This window comes from Wolffia australiana, chromosome 7, assembly GCF_029677425.1.
Source record: "Wolffia australiana isolate 7733 chromosome 7, ASM2967742v1".
Classification (NCBI taxonomy): Eukaryota; Viridiplantae; Streptophyta; class Magnoliopsida; order Alismatales; family Araceae; genus Wolffia; species Wolffia australiana.
Genome location: NC_135841.1, coordinates 1,558,498 through 1,582,215, shown reverse-complemented (window position 1 = coordinate 1,582,215; position 23,718 = coordinate 1,558,498). Strand labels below are relative to the sequence as shown.

Genomic DNA, 23,718 nt, shown 5'->3' with positions numbered 1-23,718 from the left:
ATCATTCTGAGGGAGTTACGTTTAAAATTAAATTATATAAGCTTTGATTTCTAGCGAGCATATAAATATCAGAAAAGTGAGTTATAAAAATGAAAATGTGGAGTGCAAAAAAATCAAGTCTTATCAATCACCCATGCAACTACTATAATTTCGTGTCTTCAAATATTAATAATTTCAAGAGACAGATCAAATTAACTTTTCCTCATCAAAAAATATATTTTAATGATAAATGTTTTTTGGCATTTTATTATTGATAAAAATAAATTTTTATATTCCAAAGATAGGTTCATCATATTCATGACCTATTGGGTTCTATGGCTATGATTGAGGTGATACATTGATGATTCGCATAGGCAAAGATGTAAAATGGAATCCTAATATCTCTTTGAAAATGATGATCAAATCACCTCGGCGGGGGTCGGATTTGAAATTTCTTGGTTCCTAAAGTGAAACATATTGAGTTTTTCATGTGTCCACACTCTAGAGATATCCACTTGATTCCCTTCACATCAAATATCATCCTTCATCTTGATAAATTCCATATTCACTCCATTGTTATTACTTTGTTCCGATTGCATCAAAAGTGGAGAGGAGCCAAGGATATGCACCTGAACAATTATGGCGAAGGTGAATTTCATTTAGGGCGTTATCTTATTTTTACTTAATGAATTTGTTTCAGAAAACCCCAAAAATTTAAGTATAACTCCCAATGTCCAAAAGACCATTTGCACATGATCCCTAGACTCCTGTATTAGTATAGCTATTAACTCAAGCAACCCAATAAACTATTTTTCCTAATAATTAATTTTACCTATCATCATATTGATGTATTGATCATCAATCAATTTGAAACAATCAATAGGTTCAGTTTCTAGCCCAAAGGTTGTCGAGCTACACATCGTGCTCTAGAAATACAAAGGAGTTCATTGAATAACTCACAAAATATTTTTGTCTTCAATTACTATGTATGTTTAGTCTGTCATCTGTTAGATGTTCCTAGGATGCTTAGGATATGGTCTCTTGTCAAACCTTAATGGGTCATCCTAGTTAATATTGATGTGTTGGGAAATCATTGAAGAACTCTTCTTTAATATTACACTACCTTGATGAAGGACTTCATCGTACCAATTTCCTTGAGCTGTCACCTCTTATACTGAGGGTGGATAATCCCATTTTGACCACTCAATCATCTTCGTTAACTTATTGTTGGACCTGATCTAAGATAGTTTGGAATCCTCTGAATAGGAACTCAAATTTCATTGTCAAAGTACAATCTTCTATCCACAATACGTGTTTGGTGTGTAAAGTCTCAGAATAACGTATATAACCATGATAGTAATCAACTTTATTGACAGTTTGGTATAATACCATTAAGGGATTCATCGATACCAGTTCAATGAACTATTTTTTGTTAAAGAGCACCCATTATTTGCCCTTAGAGTCTCCATACTAATGGTTATGCGATTGGTCATACTAATCATTCTTGAGTATATAGTGCTACTCTATTCAAATAGTTTGATGTCCTTCTTGAGTATCTTTCTTATAAAAATATCTGTAACACATAGTTAAAAACTAGTCATCACTGTATTATAATCTCATCGTAAGTGACTAAGATGGATGATGTATTCATGGACTTCATCATAAGCATCACACATTCTTTATAACTAATAATTATTTTATGACTGAATACTGAATGGGATATGCAATGTGTGCTTGGCTTTTTCTTGCCGCATAAAATTTTATTAGCCGCATAATTGAAATTTTTTGAATTGTATGAATATATATAGGAAACGAAATGAAAGACCCATGGAGAGAGCACCAAGAGGAGGCATAGATAGTGAGAGAATGAGAAAAGGGAACCATTTTGAGAGAGAGAGAATGAGAAAGAGGAAACCATTTGGAGAGAGAATAAGAGTAAGACAAAGATAGGGAGAGAGAGCACGTGAGAGAGATAGAGATAGAGAGAGAGAATGAGAGAGACAGTGAAAAAGAGAGAATGCAAGAGAGAAATAAAGAGTGAGCCTGAGAGAGAGAGTGATAGAGAATGAGAGAGAGAAATGAAGAGCAAGCCTGAGAGAGAGAGAGAGTGAGAGAATGAGAGAACAAGGGAGAGAGAGAAAGAGAGAATGAGAAAAATAGCAAGAGAGAGAAATTGGAGGAGAGAGAGTGAGAGAGCCAGAGGGAAAACCCGAGAAAGAGAGAGAGATCATTTTTTTCAAACTGTTCCATTTGGTTCAAACAATTCAAATCAGTTTATATTCTGTTTCAATTTCTGAGATTGAATCAATCAGAAATCTACATCAAACTCAGGCAAAATCTTTGTTTGAATAAAATATCTGATCTGTTAAGATCTCATTTCCTTCTATTCAATAGAATAATTTGATCAAAATTTGATTCAAACGCCACTCCCTAATCATATTTAGGAACTTGAGCCCACCATTAGACTCATTTGTGGACAGTGATCCCAGTCTGGCATTAAATCCCAGTAGTCGTCAAATCATTGGTTGTTAAATCCAATTAACTGATGATTAGCATAAATCATCTACAAACATACATTTTGGTAGATAATTATATCCCCCTGTTTGGATATTATTATCTCTCATTACAAATATTTCTAGTGGCACCTTATGATATTAAATTATGCCTCGACATTTTGCATAGGGCACTGAAAAAAATATTTTTCACTCATCCGAGGTCATTTTGAATATATGTTTTGTGTGATTTTGTTAGTGGCACCTTATGAGATCAACATCACTAAGAATTTTCATAGCGCACTGAAAAAAAATAAATCATCCAAGGTCATTTTGAATATATTTTTGTGTGATTGGGTGAAAGCACTGTAAATATTAAGCAAAAATGGTAGACACTTTTCTTGAGCATCAAGAAACCAGTGTTCTTGAATATTCGTATAATTTTATTACTATGGCATACTGAGATGTCATATTCCTAATATTTTTATGGATAATTGTGCTTCATAAACTAGCCATCTCAAAAATAAACATAGAAATAAATAAAATGACAGTAAAGATGAAAGAAGGAAAAAAAGAAAAAAAGTGTCTTCCTCTATTTGAAACCTCCAAACAAATAATATAACAAAAAATTCAAAAAAGGAATATAATAAAAGGTTGATCAAAGGTAAATCTCACTAGTCATTTGAATTACTTTATTATTATTTAATTAAATAATTAGATTATACCCTGAAGAGGAAAATTTATTTGGTGGAGTAAAACAAACATGGCAAAAAAGATGAAAGAAGGAAAAAAGGAAAACTTTAACCTTCATATGACTGAAACCTCCAAATAAAAAAATATAAGGAAAATTCAAAAAAGGAATACAATATGAGGTTAGTCTCATTAGTCATTTCTCTTAGTTTGCATGATTTATTTAATGAATTAGATTGCACCCTAACATTAACTTGAGACATTAAAGCGGATAACTTGTTAGGTGGAGTAAAAATTTTCATTCAATTGAAATCAAGTAGGAAAACATGTTCATTTAAATTGACATTTAAGATCAGGTTAAATGATGAGACAATATTTAGAGATAAATATGATTATAATGATACTGGAAATTGAACAGTAAGTTTGAGAACACAATTTAATTAAATATTGGTTCACATGAGATTGAATTATTTTTTTTGGATTGAACTGAGAGTCTCATTTATTTAATAGAGTTGTGTTTGTATGCATACAGTTTAGTTTCAACTGGTAAAATTGGTAATGAATGGAGATTTATTATTGATTTTTATTGAGTTGATGTTAATTTAAGTCCCATAAAAATATATGAGGAATATAAATTTGAGTGAAGAAATACATTTACAAAATTTATGACTGATCTATTATTTCAATTGGATTAATCATTATAGTGCGTTTTTGCTCCATCTTACATTTAACAAGATATTTGAGTTTGAAGAAAAATCTCATAGAAGGCCGGGATGGATGAAAGTGGAGGAATTGAACCATAATGTGGAAGCCTTGATGACAACAGGTTGGGAAGGAGTAGTTAAAGGGTAATGAATTTTGAATTTTTTTCCTTATTTTATCATCTTGCTTTTGGATTATGCTTTGGTAGCTGAATGCTCGATACAAAGATAATGTGAGTTTGAGGCTCTGGAATAAAACAATTCTCAATATAATGTTAAATGCATGTATGAGAACTACTATATTACTCCTTATTTTATTTCCCCATTCCTCTGATAAGATTATATTAACCTAGTTTTTATATACTTCTTGCCTATCAAGTAATTATTTGATATAAAATTTCAATATAAAAAAATATTCACCTCTACTTAAGTTTTAGCTCGCTATTTTAAATAAATGGCATAAGCATTAATTATAAATTATTATGCACCTTTAAGATTGTTCTGAATCAAAAAGTTTAATTTGAGTTATTTTGAGTGTATCTTCAAATTGCAAGCATGAATAACAGAGCTATAAACACTCTTTAGTATGAATAAAAAATTCATAATCAATCTTAATAAATGCATTCAAAATTACAAACCCCAAGTAAATTGTGATACTGTAACCCAAATTTTCAATTAGTTATATTAATACAGCATCTTCCCCAAGTATCATACCATGTGTATTAATTATACGTGTCTAAAGCTATCAGTACAAGTATATGTATCGCCTTTGGTATAATATAATTTATCTTAATCAAAATTTCTACAATAATGATAACAAGAATATGGCATCTGCACTTGAGCAGCATTTGGAAATAAAGGAAGCTGATCTCATGTAGGATCTTTGCTATTCATGGAGTAGATATGAAAATTTTGGATATTCAGAAACATATTATCGTTGTGGAATACTCCCACAGGGTGTCATTTTTGAGACTCATCCCTAATTAGTAAACTCCTCCAAAGGAAGGCAAACCTACTGTCAACTCATTAAACGACTCATTTCTTAACAAAAAACTATTTCCTGGGTTTCTTGAAGATATACTATTTTTGTGCCCAAGACTTGCACACAAGACGTGGTGTTAATACATTGTATGATCCATCTTCTTTCCAAACCTCTTGGCCTGGTATTCACCCATTCCTAATTACTCCCACCGGATCACGCTTAACTTCGGAGTTCTCGTCCCGTGGTATCCGCTTCGGCTAGCCAAGCGGATCGCGAAAACATACATATTTTTAGCCGAAATCAAGGGAATTTCACAATTCTCATTCAAATCCTAGAAAAAAAACTAGGCCCTGATTAAGACAGGCTAAAGTGAGAAGAAAGAGGGCTGAAATATCTGAAATATCCTCTTGTTGGGGGACTGTCCCAGCCACAGCTTCCAGTCTATCTGCTCCGTAGCGATTTGCACGGCCCCCTTGCGCTCATCTCCGGTTCAGGCTGACGTGTGCCACGTCGGAGGTGACGTGTCCAGGCAGAGGATTGGGAAACTGGGCCCTACCCGCCACGTGTACTGCCCTTCTCCATGAACCCAACTCGAGCTTTGGTTCGCTGTACACTTGTCAGCTCGTGGAAGGCCAACGGAGATCGCGGGCATCGCCAACCTCTTATCATCTTCGAGCAAGAAGAGAGAAAAAATCTCAGTAAATAGACAGAAAAACTCTGCTTTCTTCTTCTCGGAGGGTCTTCTCTCACCTCTCTCTAGCCCACCGCCAATTGGGCGGAGCAGCGCCGGAGAATGACGGCAGCGGCGGCGATATCCCTCATACCCGCCTCCGTTCACAGACCCAGATCGAGATTCTTCGCCAAGAGGGTAAATTCTTCAAAACCCATTAAAATTTCAAGGTTTTGGTCCAATTCGCAGGTTCGGAGATCGAATTGACGGTTTGGGTTTGGCTAATTTTGTGGAGATTTGCAGAGCTTTCAGGGGAGAAGTGGGTTTAGGGTTGTGGCAGTTCTTGCGGAGGAGGGGGGCGGTAAATTGGAGAGGAAGAACTCGTGGGAAGCGATATTCGATGTGGACGATCCAAGGCCGCGGCAGCCGCCTTACAAGGGGCAGTTTATAGATGCCAATCAAGCTCTGGAAGTGGCTAGATTTGATATTCAGTACTGCGATTGGAGGGCTCGTAATGATCTGCTCTCGATTATGCTTCTTCACGAGAAGGTAACGGTTTCCCAGATGCTGATTTTATTTATGATCTGATTTCATTGTTTTAGAATGCGGTCTTTCATATGATAATTTTTCTCAACAGTGTGGATTCGATATGAAAGTATTATTAATTCATACAGTTGACGGTTGAATGTAAATTAAAGTTTTCAATTGTTTCGTGTGATAGGATCCTCTAGTTCTTCCATTTGATCTTAGTTTAGTTTCTCTAGATAAGAAGTGGTTGAATTGGGTCGTAGCCATTCTTATCTTTCATTCGTTATATATCTTTCTTCTATAGAGATTACCCTTGACAGGGATAATTTTTTTATGTTTTGGCAGTCTCTTATTATTGTTTTAATTTCAGGTTGTGGAGGTATTGAACCCTCTAGCAAGAGAGTTCAAGTCTATTGGCACCATGAAGAAGGAGCTAGCTGAGTTGCAGGAGGAACTTTCCCAAGCGCATCGGCAGGTTTGAAAGAATTCATCTTTCTACTCGCCCTTTACTCGTCTCTCTGATAATTATCATTAGACTAAGTTAACATGAATTTTCAGGTGCATATATCAGAAGCACGAGTGGGGGCTGCCCTTGAAAAGTTGGCATTTGTAGAGAGCTTGGTCAATGACAAACTATTACAGGAAAAAGACACCAGAGAAGCTGACTCCGATGTTTCTGTACTCTCCCCAAGCACATCTTCTCCCTCCCAATCTTCAGATAAAATGACAAAGCAATTTCGAAGAAAAGCCTTGAATGTCTCTGGCCCGGTTCAGCCATATCACCCGAATTTGAAGAATTTTTGGTACCCTGTTGCGTTCTCTAAAGATATGAAGGAGGATTCCATGGTAAGTCCTGTTCAAATTATCTGATTTTTTTCTGGTGAGAGGAGAAAAAAGAGTTGGCGATAAGGTTGGAGGACGATGACAATTTCATCATCGATATCCACAAGATCTTCTTCGTCGTCGTGATCATCATCCAAGCCGCAGACAATTGAGGACATTGACAATTTGTCATTGTCATTGTCATCATTGTCATGCAGGATGTGGAGAGAGTTGAGAGAAAGGAAGAGAAGGAATAATTCTATGTCGTTTCATCTTGCATCATAAGTATCTTCATCATCGTCATCCGTAGTTGCAGACAAATGACAATGACGAGCCATCGTCAACATTGTCACCCTATACTCAGACTACTGGCAAGGTAGATGATGACTTCTCGTTTTTATCGTCATGCTGGATGCTGGGAGAGAGTCAAAAGAGAGATTAAGAGTCACAATTAGAGATAATAAATAAATTAACTTGTCACCCACCTTCATTGTCCTTGTTCTTCATCTTGGCAATGATGATGATGACGATGACGCATCATCATTGTGATCAAATGACGAGGTCAATGAGGACTCATCGTCATCCTCTTGGCATTGCAATCATAAATATGAAACCCTAATTTGTGGTATTTTTTTTTGATGGTGCTAAAGCTGATTTATTTTTGTATATAGATACCCATTGATTGCTTTGAAGAGCCGTGGGTTTTATTCCGGGGGAAGGATGGAAAGCCGGGATGCGTGCAGAACACATGCGCTCACAGGGCGTGTCCTCTTCACCTTGGCTCTGTAAACGAAGGCAGGATCCAGTGTCCTTATCATGGTAAAGACTGGCTGAATTTATTTTCAAAGTGGAGAAATTCACTTCGAAATATGATTTTTACAATCTGGATCTCATCATGCCGTATGTGGGCTATTTCCAGGATGGGAGTATTCGACTGATGGAAAATGTGAGAAGATGCCTTCAACAAAGATGGTCAACGTAAAAATCAAGTCTTTGCCATGCTTTGAGCATGAGGGCATGGTCTGGATCTGGCCAGGCAGTGACCCACCCACTTCCACCCTTCCCTCCCTGCTACCTCCTGCTGGTTTTCAGATTCATGCAGAGGTAAATTGACCAATAGCAAAGGCAGAAAAAGATAAAGCTTCTTTTTTTGACATATTCTCTTTTTCTCTCTTTAATTTTTATCTCACAAAAAAAAAAAATAACATGGTCTTTCCTCACCATCTATGAACAGATTGTGATAGAGCTACCAGTGGAGCATGGTCTTCTCCTGGACAATCTTCTAGACCTTGCTCATGCCCCATTCACTCACACCTCAACCTTTGCAAAGGGTTGGGCTGTGCCAAGGTGCTTCCATCAACCAAATCTCCAGATTTTTTTATAGTTGATGAAATTATACTCAATATGGATTCGAATATCTGCAGTCTAGTGAAATTTCTGACGCCGTCATCGGGACTTCAAGGGTATTGGGACCCATATCCCATCGATATGGAGTTCAGGCCTCCTTGCATGGTTTTGTCAACTATCGGAATCTCAAAACCCGGTAAATTGGAGGGACAAAACACAAAGGAGTGCTCAACGCACTTGCATCAGCTCCATGTTTGCATTCCCTCTTCAAGACAGAAGACCAGATTGCTCTACAGAATGTCTCTGGATTTCGCCCCCCAGTTGAAACACCTCCCTTTCATGCAAATCCTCTGGAGATACTTTGCAGATAAGGTAGGCATATACCCAAAATCCCATTTCCTTGCAATTTTCCAACAGTGAGTTTCTTCAGAGAAGAGAGAGGACCTGGGGGCCGGTGTGAGGAGCTGGCTGCCCTGGGGGCGCGGAAATAAACCCTAGAAAAACAATAGAATAGCTCATCTTTTACTTCATGGAGGTGTACTCAATTTACATTAAAACCATTGTAAAGTAGTGTGGCATTTTAACCTTGCAGTCTAACACTGAGAGACAGAGGGCAGTGAAATTTTTTTCCTTTGATGAATGACCAGATACGTAAAACTTAATTCTCTTGAATGCAGGTGCTGAATGAGGACTTGAGGCTAGTGCTTGGCCAGCAGGATAGGATGGTCCAGGGGGCCAATGTGTGGAATTTGCCTGTTTCATATGACAAGCTTGGAATCAGGTATAGACTATGGAGGGAGGCGCTTGAAAGAGGAGTTGATCAATTGCCCTTCACCAAATAGACATCACTACATTATACTATCCTTCAACAATTTCCACCGGCATCGCCCGGGCAAGCTGAACCAGTGAAGTGAAAGAAAATATTATCAGATGGAAGGATGTGGCACTCCCCTGTTTGATGGTAGAAAGACGGAGTTTCACCTCAAGATCTTACTTCAGTCTCAATCCATAGTCAGGGGGAAGCTCAGGTGATCTGCTATTTATCTTCTCCATTTTTTGTACATGAAATACTTGGGTCTTCCTCTTCACCCTCCTCCCTTCCTTCTCCCTGACATGTCCAGCTTTGTCAAGAACCTTCCAATTCTAACTTCCCTCTACCATCCTTGTAAGGCTGAAGGCGCCAAACGACTATCCATGTTGGGTAGCATTTGCCTATCTGTCCTGCTGACCCCTTCTGATTCTTCCTGTAGAAATGACACTCTGTTTTTCCTGGATTCCACTACTCCTATGCATGCTTTTGTTAAGTGGTTGAAGGATAGGAATGCCTCTAGAGGGAAGGGATGAGAGAGAGGCAGAGAGAGAGAGAGATAGACAGACAGACAGACAGAGACAGAGATAGAGAGAGACATAGATAGAGAGAGAGAGATAGAGATAGAGATAGAGAGAGAGATAAAGAGAGAGAGAGGAGGAGACAGCAGCATATGGGCTTCTTCTGGTGCTTAGTCCCATGCCCTGCAGCCTCAAGCCCTTGGCATATCTTTACATTTTTTTCATAATCAGAGTTTAAGATATATCTCCATGTAAGCTTATCCCCCAAGACTGCAATTCTTGAGAATAAAATAGTGAAAATAATAGGCACCTATGAAATAATATCCTACTCAAAACTGGCAGACGCATGATGTTAAAGAATTGTTTGATCTTTCTCAATAAATATACAGATTTTAATGAGAAGATTCAATCAGAAGAAGAATGAGGAATAGTCTCTCTTGTATCATAAATGGTTTACATTAACTTTTTACCCATTAGAGGGATGAAATGGATAGAAATAAAGAGAATAGTCCCAATGACAAATAAGTAAGGAGAATGATAGTACCACTTTTATGATAAATTTACATGTAATTTAGCACCATCTATAGAGATAGTTCAATAAGGTCACAACTATCCAAATCCATAAACATAGATATCATCTCCAAAAGGAGTTTTGGGATGGGGAACTCTGAGAGAGGTTCATTGTGTCATGATAATGAGATTAATCATGCACATCATTCTATGTGCAATGCCTGAAGTGGCTTGAGCTCTAATAGTTATGAGCACTAAAACAACATGATATGTGTTTTGGATGTCTTGAGAAGACAAAAGGAAATATCGCGTTCATGGAGAAGATGCATTGAAACTCAAGGGCTATATATAAAATTGAGTTTTCAACGAGATTCAAATGATAGAAAGTCTACATTTGAAGTTATGTTTTATTGTATGAAAGTATAACCTATTGGAAGGTTTCCAAGTAGGTCAACTTAAAACTTGACGACAAGAGTGGATTACATCATTGCAGTTGGTGTTACGACAAGAATAGATAGTGATTGAAATGTTCATCACTAACCATGCATTTATATTTGATCATAAACCCTATTCCATTGTTGTGTGACACCAATGGTGCTAATGCACAAGTGAAATAGTCTAGGTCTCATCTGAAATTGGAGAACTTCTTAAGACACTTCACTTGATTAGGAAGATCATCTTTAATAGGAGATTACATAATGGAAGTGTTCCATTGACCGACATTATAGCAGATCCATGGACGGAGCCATTAGCTCAATTTATCTTGAGTATCACTAGTAAACAAAGGGTTTGTTCACTAAGAGTGATTGGCTTTTGTCCAAGTGGGAGATTGATGGAAATATATGTGGCCGGCAAGCCAATCACACATTCTACATCTCGTTCCATATTCATTAATAGAACATATTCATTATAGTGCACGTGTGATGCGTCGAATGAAGTCCATGAATACATGATCGGACTTAGTGAATTATGATGAGATCGTAATGCGGAGATCACTAGTCTTTAAGCATGTGTTCTAAACATTCCTATTCGAAGGATACGCGAGAAGGACATCGAAGTATCCGGATAGAATAACACTATCTAGCCTCACTCATATGATGAGTATGGCCGGTCCCGTAACCATTAGTGTGGCGACACTAAGGATAGATAGTGGGTGCTCTTTAGTGGAAAGAGTTCACTGAATTGATCCGTACGAATCCCTGAATGGTATTATACCAAACTGTCAATCAGGTTGATTCACGTCACGGTTGTGTAAGTGATCCTTAGACCTGAGACACCAAAGACGTCTTGTGGACGGACGGTTGTACTTTGGCTATGGCCAACGAGTCTCTAATCATGGGATTCTAAACGGTCTTAGTTCGGGTGCATCAAGAAGTACACGAAGGCGATTGAGTGGTCAAGATGGGATCGTCCACCCTCGGTATAAGAGGTGACAGCTCAAGGAAGACGATGCAACTAAGTCCTTGGCCAAGGCAGTGAAATATCGGAGAAGAGTTATCCGATGATTTCCAAATGCATCGGTACTAACTCGGATGACCGATTAGGGTTTGACTGTTGACCATACCCTAAGTCGTCTAAGGAGCGTCAAGTGGATGAGGGATTATACATATACGGTAACCGATGACGAACAGGTTCCATGAGTGAGTCAATACACACTCCTTTGTATCTTCTAGGACATGAGGTGTAGCTTGGCACCCCACGTGCCGGAGTCTCGACCTATCAATTGGGTTAAATCGATTCGACATTAATTAATCTATATGATGATATAGTTAATTAATTTGGAAGGCCAATAAAGGTTATTGGGCCGCTGGAGTCGTTAACTAGACTGATACATGGGCCTAGAGGGTCACATGCAAATGGTCTTTTGGACGTTGGAAGATATACTTAAGTTTTGGGGGTTTTTATGAAAAACACCCACTTAGTATAAATAGGGGAAGGCCCTAAATGAAATTCACCCAGGCCAAAATTGTTCAGGGGCCTTTCCCCTTCTTCTCCACTCTTCCCACACCCCCTCTCCATCCCTGATGTGATCAGGATGACGTAACGACGTCGATAGAGAAAGAACGGGGCTCGTCAATGAGAAGGAGGAGATCCGACGCGCCGAGGACTGCGTGGATACGTCTTGAGGCTGCACACTTGAGTAGCTCGACTCGTCTCGCTCCGGGATCGAAGAAATCACGGATGCCATCCGTGAAAAGGTACTTCGTTTAATATTTTCGTTGATGCCGTTCGATTCGCAAAAGACTTCCGCTGCGCATCATTTTGATTTGTTCATCCAAGTCAAGGCCTCTAGAACCCAACAGGTTATAGCTCATTTTTTCTTGCAGCGCACCAATGCAGGATAGATTGCACTCAGTGGATTTGTATGGGTCCCATATTTACAAAAAACAATATATCTGAATCAGACATGTCATAGATGTTTCACAATGTCCAATTAATTCTGTCTATCACAAGCCAAAAAAATGGTTGAGGTATTCGTACACATACAAATTCATTTGGACATCTGATGAAAATTAGGCAGCTTAAATCTTTCGTGTAATCAGATTTTTCCTAAATAAATATTTTATACATATATAGTCCCCCTCACATAAATCATATGATTTTTTACTAAATCAATAAGGTTGTTTAATAAATGTTATTGGGTCATTAAAGTTATTAACTAGACTCGGACAGGGGCCTAAAGGAACACACATATGAGATCTATGAATGTTGATGGATATACTTAAATATCTAATGTTTTTTAAATAAAATTCTCAAAGAATTATGAATAAATTAGGGGTCCCATTTTAGGTGTCCATGTCAGCCAGACCTAGGTGTCCCCCTTTTCTTTTTTTCTCAATCCACTCACTCCACTAGTGAGGCCTGACGTTAAGGAGATCCATGAGATCTTCAAGAAGAGTTGGAGAAGAGGAAGAGGAGATCCACCATCATACTGAGTTTATAGATATGTATAGATGCCATACACATCAAAAGGATTGAAGAAACTCTTCCGCGGAGAAATTCAAGGGCGTAATTATTTCCATGAAATGTGATTTGATCATGTATGATTTTATAGATCGATTCGGAATTGATTTTCACTATCAAATATCTATAACCCTAAAGGGAGTGTAGTAATGATCTAGCCCAAAATATCTATCCATTTTTTCAGCCATGTCACATTTTCAATGAACAAATATGATCTAATCACATTTCGTGGAAATATCTATCCATTTTTTCAGCCATATCACATTTTCGTCTGTTGGATTCCTCGGATTCAATGAACAAATATGATCTAATCTGATTAGGGAGTCTTCACCCTCATTTGAACTTGTGAAAATTACCTATATTTAAATTCTTATGTAAAAAGTTTGTGCACAGTGGAATAGAAAGGGACGTGATTACTATTCTTAATCATCCCTTCCCTTTGTGTTTTCGTAAAACTATAGAGAAATGCTTGTTTTCCTATTTTAAATGTTTGTATACAAAAATTCCCTAGTAAAAAGTTATGGATTTATGGTTGCATTTAAGTTTTTTCGTTGAGAGCTTGATTCAGAGGAAATATTATGAATAATAGAAGGGTACCTGTAATTTCCGGGAGATTGAAGAGGAGATTTAGGAAGAAGAAGAAAGAATTTTTATTCAGTCAAAAATGCCCTACCTTCAAACATTTTCCATTGTCCCTTTTAAAGAGAACTACATATTGGACCGTTGGGGCTTTCACGATCGAAGAGGAATATGACCGTTGGAATCAACGGTCATATCTTATGACTGTCTAACGGATCAGTCATAAGAAGCCTCTGATCGGGCCCAATAATACATGACACAATGTCTAATAATGGGCCTCATTTGGACCACATGATCTAACAGTACCTTTGACCGTAGGCATTTCCATGGCCACTCTGTTTGGATATTCTTAGTCATTGCAAGTTGTTCAGGTGATCAACTAGAAATTGAGGCAAATTACATCATTTAAGGGTTATGATTTATATGACAGTATTTAAAGTTTTCCTTATGAACATATGGCGAGGGTCAAAACCATAGGGAACATGTATTGAATAAGTGAATTTTAAATTTAATTTGTATTATTATGAATTTTATATCTTTTTAATAATTATATACAATTTAATGAAGCCAACCTATAGAAAATTGATTCACAAGAATTCAAGGAAGCAGGGAAAATATTTATCCATTTTTATTTAATATTTTTGGGAATTTTTAAATATTTTGAGAGATAAATCCTATTAATTCTAATAAAATGCCTAAGATGGTGCTTTGACAACTCGGGAGACAATTGATAGTGATCGTGTGAATGGAGTAAGTGGATGAGTTTGATTCTCATAGATTGTGCCATATATGAATGCAGATTCGCATCCGCAAGTAGTAAAGATGAGAGAGGAGATGAGTTGGACCATCACGTATTGATCTCAACATGACTTCTTCAATCCTGCGCTCTTAGATTACGAGAATAGACCCAAATAAGATTTTGAATGAGAAATTACTTTACTAATTATAATTAGGAACAAATCCAAGGGTGTCCTTTTTATGAGGATGGTTTCTATTGAAGTCGAGAGAAATTTGATGGGTAGAGAAAAAGATGGAACTACCCTCAAATGTTAGCCAAAAACTCATTATGGATTATTAGATATTACAATTTGAAGTTGAATCGTTCCCAACTATGATCCATGTGGTAGATTGCCAGTGTGGCAGAAATTTTTAGGAGAACAGAAAAAAAAATCAAAAAACTGATTTAATCTATTTAAATAAATAAATTCACATATACATATTAACTTAGAAAAATAGTTTTCTTTCCAAATTTAACATCATAAATTTGTGTACAATACCAGAAAACAGGGAAAACCATAATATTAATAAAAAATATAAAAGCCCCTGAAATTATTACATATTTTTTTTAATATTCTGAATTATAAAAAGATTCAATATCATAAAATTCCAAAAAAATGGGTAAACTAAATTTATAGTCTACACAAAATAAAAGGCTCTAAAAATATTTACATAACTATGAATATATATTGACATATTTTTTAAAATCAACATCATTTAAATTAGGTTAAATTTCCATAAATTCGAGAAATAATAAAAAAATCCATTCAAAAATGTATCAAATCATTTTATGTTATATCAACATTCATTTATGATTATATGAAGTCAAATAAACACATAAAATACATAAAATTACTAATAAATTAGTGCGTTATTTACGATTATGGCATGGCCATTGTGGTAAAGGGGTATTAAAATTGGACTTTATGTTATGACATTACAATTAAATAAATTTATAAATAGACTAAGCAATGACCCAAATGAGTTTAGGGGAAGCCTCGCCCACTGTTCTTCCTTGTGTTCGGAAAGTCTTGACAACACCTTTATTGTAAAGTTAACTTCATTTGTATATTTTACGTATATTTCCCCCATTTCATAGAGGCTTCTCTAGAGATAATTTGGTTCTCCTTTTATCTCCTTGTGCATGTTCATGTATGAAAATTCTCATTATAAGGTGATTGTAAAAACATCCTTGATTGACTATATTATTATTTCTCCCATGATTTTATGTCCAATCATGAGACAAAAGTATATTCCTCCCAAAATAATCTTTATCTTCCACTCATGCTCAAGACGTTCCCTACCCCTCTGCTCTAAATAGGAGAAAACCTGTCCATGACTATGAAAACAGGTTGCTAGAAAATTTTAAACAAGCCACCATGACTGTTACTGTAGAAGACATTCTTAGGTGTGCGCCTTCCTTAAAAAAATACCTTAAGGATTCTTGCACTGGTAGAAAGCCTAGGGAAGTAGTTAAACTTTCAGAAAATGCCTCTAGCATTTTGAATGCCATCCCTATCAAAATGAGAGATCCCGGAGCCCCTTTCATCACATGTGAAATAAACTCACAACAATTGTGATGACCCAGCGTCATTATGATTGGACACAAAGTATCACGATCAAGCGGATCCAATCTGGTCTAGGTCCTATATGGTCCACCTTTATTTTATGTACTTTATGTGTTTAGTTGACTTCAAATAATCATAAATGAATGTTGATATGACTTAAAATGATTTGATACTTTTTAGAATAGATTTTTTTATTATTTCTAGAATTTATGAATTTTAACCTAATTTAAATGATGTTGATTTTAAAAACATCCTTGAGGGTCCACAACCCCTAGTTTTCTCTATCATGTCTCCATGTTTGGTGTCATTCTTTCTACATGCGAGAGGCGATGGACGAGGTGGGGGTGACACACTCACTACAGGCGAGTAGCATGCAAGCAGAGGAGGAGCAACATGCTCGCTACAAACAAGTGATGTGTGGGATAGACACGAGCCGACTACATGCAGGCGTTGTGTCATCAGCTTTGTAAGCGCATTTGCGGCGGCGGCAGCGGAGATCCACAAAGAACTCTTTGGGTGAAATGAAGAGCTTCTCTATTCAAAATTCACCAATGTCAACATCAAGGGAGGCACTTTTGGAATTTAAAAAAAATAGAAAGTTAAAACTTTCATCACGTCACGCTCTCTTCGTCTCCACAACGGCAGGCCCGACAGTAACCATTCCATTTCCCCAGCCGTTCCCCATCACTAAGAGCTCTCCATTATAGTTTCAGATCGTCCGGGATGTGGACAATGGACGGAACGGGACAATGTTCATTCCGTCCTGCGTCCCAATTTTTAGAGTTTCGTCTAAATCGTCCTGTTCAGGGTTCGTCACGTCCCATTTTTTTCGTCCAAGTCCCGTCCCCTTTGAACTGTCCCGGTCAATAAATTCTCGTCCCATTCGACGTCCTTGGACAAAACAAGGCGTGTGCCAGAATTAGACCACTCAGAAATCGACATGTGGCGCAGCCAGCTGGACCTATCAGACTTGTACTATAGTCCCACAAGTTGCAGATACCGTCCTGTTCACCATCCAAGGCCCCAGACGGGACGGTTATTTCATCCATGGACGAAGTAATCATACCGTCGGGGGGCAGGCAGACGATTCTTAGTCCCGTCAATCGTCCGAAGTCCTGGACGGGATGATTTTTTCATCCACGGACTTAATTACCGTCCCGTCCTCTTCACTGCACTAATTACCCACTCTCCATTGTCTGTCCAACTCTGAGATAAAACTCTTGTTTCCCACAAAATAAACCACTAATTATCAATTAAAAAGCCAATCCAAAACGGATCGGATCCAACAACCCGACAACCAACGGTCATCTTAATCGGGTCTCGATCCGACCCGCAATACCCTTTCTCTCTCTTCTATTTACTGGTTGTTGCTTCATTTCTCTTGCCGAGGGAGGAGGAAGAGGAAGGAAGGGCGCCCTAGGAGCTCGGACGAGCGCCCGCTTCGATTTCTTGCTCGATTGTGCAAGGTTGATGCATATTTCGAGGAGATTGATCTGCAATGGCAGAAATCCTCGAGCCATTCGCGTCCGGCGGCGTCGACGCTGAGATCGCCGCCGAACCCATCATCGAAATCAAGAACCAATCGCGACCCAGCAAGCCCCCGCGCCACCACCTCTCCGTGATCCGCCAGTGCGTCAGCAGCGCGCGGCTTTCCGGCGAATTCGTACGATTTTGCCATCTTTTCTTCTGATTTATCTATCAAATTTGAGGTTTTTGCCCGTTTGGTAGGATTTTGAGGCCAATGGCGTCGGTCTTGGGTCTCCGTCGGATGGGGGTGGAGGTTGTTTCTTGCCTGTTTTCAGATCTGGGAGTTGGTCCGAGATGGGTCCCAAATCGTACATGGAGGATGAACACATCTGCATCGATAATCTGACTTGCCATCTCGGATCAGAAGTTGACCTTCCCTCACCCGGAGCATTTTATGGGGTGAGCGAACTTGATTCCTTTATCCCCATAGAAATATCTTTAGTGTTTTATGGCGGCATCGTGATATTTTTTCTTTGATCTCTGTTTTTTTTCAAACTCGAGTGCATGGGAAATCCGCGGTTATTTATGATCAGCAGTATATAATGAGAGTTTTGCCCATTTGTGTAGAATGCATTCGTGGCTTCCGTTTAGACAGTGATCTCTGATCTCTGTTTAATTTTACCCATCTTTCTTTGATCTCTGTTTAATTTTTCCCATTTTTCTTTGATCTCTGTTTTTTTAAAACTTGAGTGCTCGGGAAATGTGCAGTTATTGATGATTTCCATCAAATAATGAGAGTTTTACCCAGTTTGTTACAATTCATTCGTGTTTTGTGGCGTACGTTTGATAATTAGGCTGTGATCTCTGATATTTGGAATCTGCGGTTATCGAGCATCACGATCAAGTATTGAGACTTCTTACCCATTATGGCTCAAATCGTTAATTTTTTTATGTATGTGTCCGTTAGAGTAATAGGCTGTGATCTTTGCCCTCTGGAACTAGAGTTCATGGGAAATCTGTGCTTATTGATGATCAGCAACAAGTATTGAAACTTTTTACCCATTTTTGTTTGAAGAGTTAGTCTTTTATGGTGTCCATTAGATAATTTGGCTGTGATCTCTATTTTTTCGAGCTTGAATTTGATCTATGACTGTTGATGATCAGGTATTCGATGGGCATGGGGGCAAGGATGCGGCATCCTTTGTGCAGAAGAACATCCTCAAGTTCATACTTGAGGATGCCCACTTCCCCTCTTCAGTGGACAAGGCCCTGAGCAGTGCCTTCCTGAAAGCCGACCATGCTTTCGCCGATGCCGCTCGGTCTGTTGACATTTCTTCTGGCACCACCGCCCTGGCCGCCCTCATTTCTGGCAGGTCTGACCTTTCTCCCACCTAGTGCTCGCTGACACTGACGATGATGACGAGTCGTCATCGCCTTTGATACTCACCAGGTTGACAATGTTGAGACAAAATCATCTCTGTATCTCGTCATAATCCCTTTTTTAATCTCGTTCAGATGATAAGAGATTAATAAAATAATCATCGACATTTGTACACCATGGGAACAATGACATTTCTGTGAGCATTAGTCCCACTGGTTTTTTCCCTTCCTGTCATTCGTCCTCAAAGGATGGCAATGATGTTGATGAAATCATCATAGAATCGTCATCGTCATCATCATCGTAACCTCACTCAGATGATGATTACGCAAGGGTGCCATCACCCTTCCTCAAAGACGACGATGACTATGTGACAAAATCGTCATCTGCCTTTTGTTAACATCTCTCAGATGATGATGAGTCGCCATTGTCCCCGACATTCATCCTCTTCGGGATAACAATGACGATGATGATGACGGGAAAAAATTGGCATCGTTGAAGTCATCATCATTCAGGCCTATGGACGATAAAAAATTAAGATTTTCTTCATCTTCCACTAACATGGTCTCATCCCGATAAAAAAACAGGAGAAAATTTTCGAAAACTAAATTATCTCAAATAGGGTAAAATGAAAGATATGGTATCTTTCAGGAGGATGCACATTGCAAACGCAGGGGATTGCAGGGCGGTGCTGGGGAAGAGGGGGAGGGCGGTGGAGCTATCGAGAGATCACAAGCCAAGCTGTGCATCAGAGAAGATGAGGATCGAGAGGCTGGGTGGAAGGGTCTTTGACGGGTACTTAAACGGACAGCTGTCCGTGGCGAGAGCGCTAGGAGACTGGCACATGAAGGGGGCCAAGGGCTCGTCATGCCCTCTCAGCGCCGAGCCGGAGCTGCAGGAACTGGTGCTGAGCGATGAAGACGAGTTCCTGATACTGGGTTGCGACGGGCTGTGGGACGTGATGAGCAGCCAGTGTGCTGTCACCATAGCCAGGAAGGAGCTGATGGCACACAATGACCCGGAGAGGTGCTCCAGGGAACTGGTACGTGAGGCTCTCAAGAGGAACACCAACGATAATCTGACTGTTATCGTCATCTGTTTCTCTGACGACCCGCCGCCGCCAATCCAAGTGCCCAAGTTGAGGGTTCGCCGTAGCATTTCAGCTGAGGGATTGAACTTCCTCCAGGGTGTTCTTGATGGCCATGGCTGAACCGATGAACAAACGCCGGTTGCTTCTCTCTCCTCTTGATGGAAGAGTGTCCAGGGCGGGTCTGGGTATTGATTTTCTGCTCTTGTTTTGTTTGCTTATTTGGTTTCTTCCAGGGTTTGGGATTGGTGGGGGAGACGGCTAAGCTCTTCCCTCCATCAAGGCCTATTTCGAGGCTTTTTGCTGTTCTGTATTTTTCATGCATTAATGCATGGATTAGATTTTTGTGCCGCTCTATGGGGCTATCCAAGTTTCAATTTCCAATCCAGCTAATATGAGTATCATATGTTGGGACCAGACTTGTGCCTGTATCATAATGACCATCTTGAAGATGAAACCAATTTTAACCAACATGTTATGATGATTGAAATCCTCAGGTCAAGTTATTGTTGAATGTACTCTGATCCCTCTTCCTTCTCCTGTTGATACTCCTCTCTCTGCTGAGAGCAGAGAATACCTGGCGGATAGGGTTTGAATAAACAAAACAAGTCATTCTTACCTTTCTTCCATGCTGGATTTCATACCAGCCAGCTACAGAGTCGGTGGGCCCCACATGCTTAAGTCATGTGGGCCACTAAACACAGGTATGGGCCACTTATAAGAAGTGGCCCATTTACATCACTTATAAAGGGAAAAATAAAGAAAAGAAATAAGAAATGAACTAAGATAGATTATTAAGACAGATAGCTCTAATCAACAGTTATCTCTAAATTTAGTCATGGGCTTGATCAAGTAAGGTACCATGGAACCTGGAGGAAAATTTAGAAGTAAGATGTTGATACGATCCTATTCCCCCAAGGGTACTTTGGCACTTAAGCCCATTAGGGGCTCTTTAGTAATTTGAGTTCTAGGATAGATTGCTTCCTCTCGAGATAAATGTGTAGCCCTTCCTTTGAGAGGGTAAGATGGGCATTTTGGCTCACTGTCTCAATCATCCCTATCTCGGTTCCGTCCCCTTGACCGTACAGCAATCCCCTATACTGTGATTGTCTCACCGGATCTTCAGCCGATTACCCTTCAATCTGATCCCTACCCCTGTCATTTGGTTCTCTTCTACTCTATGATGATCCCTGTTCCCGCGATCATCAACCCTTCACTGCATCTTTAGGCGGCTCGTTCCTAGTCATTCCCTGCCTTCTCTGTTCCACCCCTCCTAGCATTCCCCTTTCTATATCCTACCCCGGAACTTATACCTTGCCTTGCCCTCTACTCCCCTCCCGAAAGGCACCTAGGTAGAGGTTTGTATCAGATGTGAATAAGCTACCCTCACAGACCTCCGTTGTATGGCTGTTGGCTTACTGTGGAGCAACCCATGAATTTTATCATGGAATGGGTGGTCAATCAACTCTGCCTGCCACTCTCAGATAAGAATAAAAATTGGGTAATAAAGTTTCAACCTGGGGGAATGGATTCTGTAAGCAGGTGGTTCTAGATCATTCAGAGATATGGGTCATCAAAGTTTATTTTCTGATCAACCTTCATAAAGATTTTTCCATGCTTAATGTTTGACCCCATATTATCCGCATGAAAATCAGAGAAGAATAGAGAGACGTGTCCACGACATGTTTTAGGCTGCGATTAAACAACACTACATGAACTTGTGTTCAAGTCTAATGCCCGATGGGGTGGTATTTTGTATAGTTTACCATGTGATCACTGAATTGAACATTTCTTATATTCAATCCCCACAGAGATTGAACTGCTCAATGAGCTACATGTAGACAAAGCCTTCCTGAGACTGGATATCAAAGATGCTATCTATGTAGTCAATTGATATAGAGAAGGATATATTATGCACCCACGTTGGCCATTATGAGTTCCTCTTGATATCATTTCAGGATTGAACAACACTCCATCTACCTTTCAAGGGCTTATGAACCATATGTTTGTTGATCACTCACATTTTTTTCTTAACATTTTTTTCACCAAAAAGTTACCTACAATGCATATACTCATATACTCTTGTCAATATTTCAGGAGCAATATTAAGCACTGTAAGGTTGCATTCCTTAAGAATTACATTTTTGCCCTTATGTGGAAGTTGACTTGGCCTTCTAATCAGTAGGAACTTTTGGGCTCCTATCTTTTACTCCTAATTACCAAAGATTTTTGGTGGATTATGGCAGTTCAAGAAGGATGCCATATGTTAGACCAATGTTGGTGATACTGTGAATGCTTTCAAGTGCCTTCTCTCAGAATTCCATTATTAGATCTTCATGATATCTCCAAGCCTTGATATATTGAAGTTGGCATCAATATATCTCTGCACAATTGTTTATTGCCCGTCTAATGAGCTGTGAATATCATTTCTTCTCAAGAAATTCACATTCATCTGCTGATTAATCCATTCATTATTTCTTCACAGCAGTTTAGCCTTAAATACCCTACAGAACAATCTCTTTATTTTTATTTTCAAAAAAAAACCCTACAGAACAATGACAGATACATTCTAAGTAATGTCAATGTCAAGCTAAAGTTCTTGGGTACATTTTTTATTTATCTATGATGGGGGGGTTCAGACAATAAAGGTATATAGGATACATAAGTACCGCCATTACATTTAAACGCCCCTTAAGTTAAAATTGCTCAATTGGGTGCAGGTGGCATAGAGGATATGTGTGAAATATGAATTGGGAAGGCTCTAGAAGGAGCTAGAAGGAAAAACCATGGCATGACCCCAATACCATAAGAATAGTGCACAACTGATGCAACATAATTGAGTCTTCCTGACTTCCAAATATCCTCTCATCATTCGCGTACTCAAAAAACACCATAGAAAAAATAATCACGATAACCAAATCTACCCAATTTTTAAATTAAATTAACGTTCAGAATCATTGAGGCTTAATCTCAACAAATATTTATCAAATATTATTACATATTGAAATCAATATAATGTTTCACAAATATTAATTACTAAGATATGTAGTAACTAACTTTAGCTGAAATATAAAATCTACCATCCTTTAGTTATACATCCATATCTTGTCTTGATCTTCCCTTAAGTTCTCTTCTCCTTCATTTCTTATCTGATGCCAGATTTGCAGTGTCTTCAGCAAATCTAATCACAAATATTCCAGTTATGATGTCTTCTGTGAATTTTAATTCATGTTAGTGGTATGTTTTGTGTTTCGTGAAAACTCAAAAACTGTTTGCAAAAATCTCCAGAAAATAATCTTACAAGTTTTGTGTTGAGTAGAAACTCAAACATTTTAATAAAAATATGTGGAATATAATCTAACATTTTAGGCAATTTTTTTCCCCTGTAAGTCCATGAAACCTTCGCCAAAGAAAATGACTCTGGATCCTGTGGATTTGGGTTTTTTTTAAGAACAAATATTGAGTTGATATAAACTCAGAACAATACCTGGTGAATTCTGCATACAGCTTGTTGTAGCATGATTTTCAGGAGATAAAGAGAGAGAGAAAAGGGGACTGTATATTTGGGCTTATCAGTACATATATGCATTAAATAAAATTACGTCCCAAATTAAAAGGAATAGGTAACATTGAATTGCATTAAATGAAAAATATACAGTATGGAAGCTGTAATCCTTTTTTATTTTTTCTTTATATAAATATGATTTTTCCATTCATTTCAAAAGTGTCACAACATAGAGGCTATAATTGCAGTTTATCCATAAATTTCACTCCGAAAATTTTATTAAATTGTATGTATATTTATGATTTTTTATTCAAAATGTTGCATATAAGTAAGTACATATATC

General features: G+C 38.4%; 2 protein-coding genes across 2 annotated transcripts; both read left to right on the top strand.

The window, feature by feature from the left end:
* The first annotated feature begins 5,546 nt into the window (after window positions 1-5,546).
* LOC144705354 (chlorophyllide a oxygenase, chloroplastic-like) lies at window positions 5,547-9,485 on the top strand. The gene is made up of 9 exons (XM_078577975.1): window positions 5,547-5,712; window positions 5,818-6,063; window positions 6,413-6,517; window positions 6,601-6,888; window positions 7,536-7,683; window positions 7,784-7,968; window positions 8,099-8,211; window positions 8,289-8,583; window positions 8,889-9,485. Exons 1-9 carry the CDS (start codon window positions 5,638-5,640, stop codon window positions 9,051-9,053), a joined length of 1,620 nt encoding a protein of 539 aa, XP_078434101.1. The 5' UTR covers window positions 5,547-5,637; the 3' UTR covers window positions 9,054-9,485.
* A 7,834-nt stretch (window positions 9,486-17,319) lies between these two features.
* On the top strand, window positions 17,320-20,287 carry LOC144705587 (putative protein phosphatase 2C 47). The gene is made up of 4 exons (XM_078578349.1): window positions 17,320-17,601; window positions 17,667-17,864; window positions 18,570-18,778; window positions 19,435-20,287. Exons 1-4 carry the CDS (start codon window positions 17,437-17,439, stop codon window positions 19,991-19,993), a joined length of 1,131 nt encoding a protein of 376 aa, XP_078434475.1. The 5' UTR covers window positions 17,320-17,436; the 3' UTR covers window positions 19,994-20,287.
* Window positions 20,288-23,718: the final 3,431 nt, after the last annotated feature.

Excerpts from the sequence above, each read along its gene's own strand:
- LOC144705587 (XM_078578349.1), top strand. The coding sequence starts at position 17,437 with ATGGCAGAAATCCTCGAGCCATTCGCGTCCGGCGGCGTCGACGCTGAG. Across the intron at positions 17,865-18,569 it reads CACCCGGAGCATTTTATGGG|GTATTCGATGGGCATGGGGG; the intron begins GTGAGCGAACTT and ends GTTGATGATCAG. Across the intron at positions 18,779-19,434 it reads GCCGCCCTCATTTCTGGCAG|GAGGATGCACATTGCAAACG; the intron begins GTCTGACCTTTC and ends GGTATCTTTCAG.
- LOC144705354 (XM_078577975.1), top strand. The coding sequence starts at position 5,638 with ATGACGGCAGCGGCGGCGATATCCCTCATACCCGCCTCCGTTCACAGA. Across the intron at positions 6,518-6,600 it reads TTTCCCAAGCGCATCGGCAG|GTGCATATATCAGAAGCACG; the intron begins GTTTGAAAGAAT and ends ATGAATTTTCAG. Across the intron at positions 6,889-7,535 it reads ATATGAAGGAGGATTCCATG|ATACCCATTGATTGCTTTGA; the intron begins GTAAGTCCTGTT and ends TTTTGTATATAG.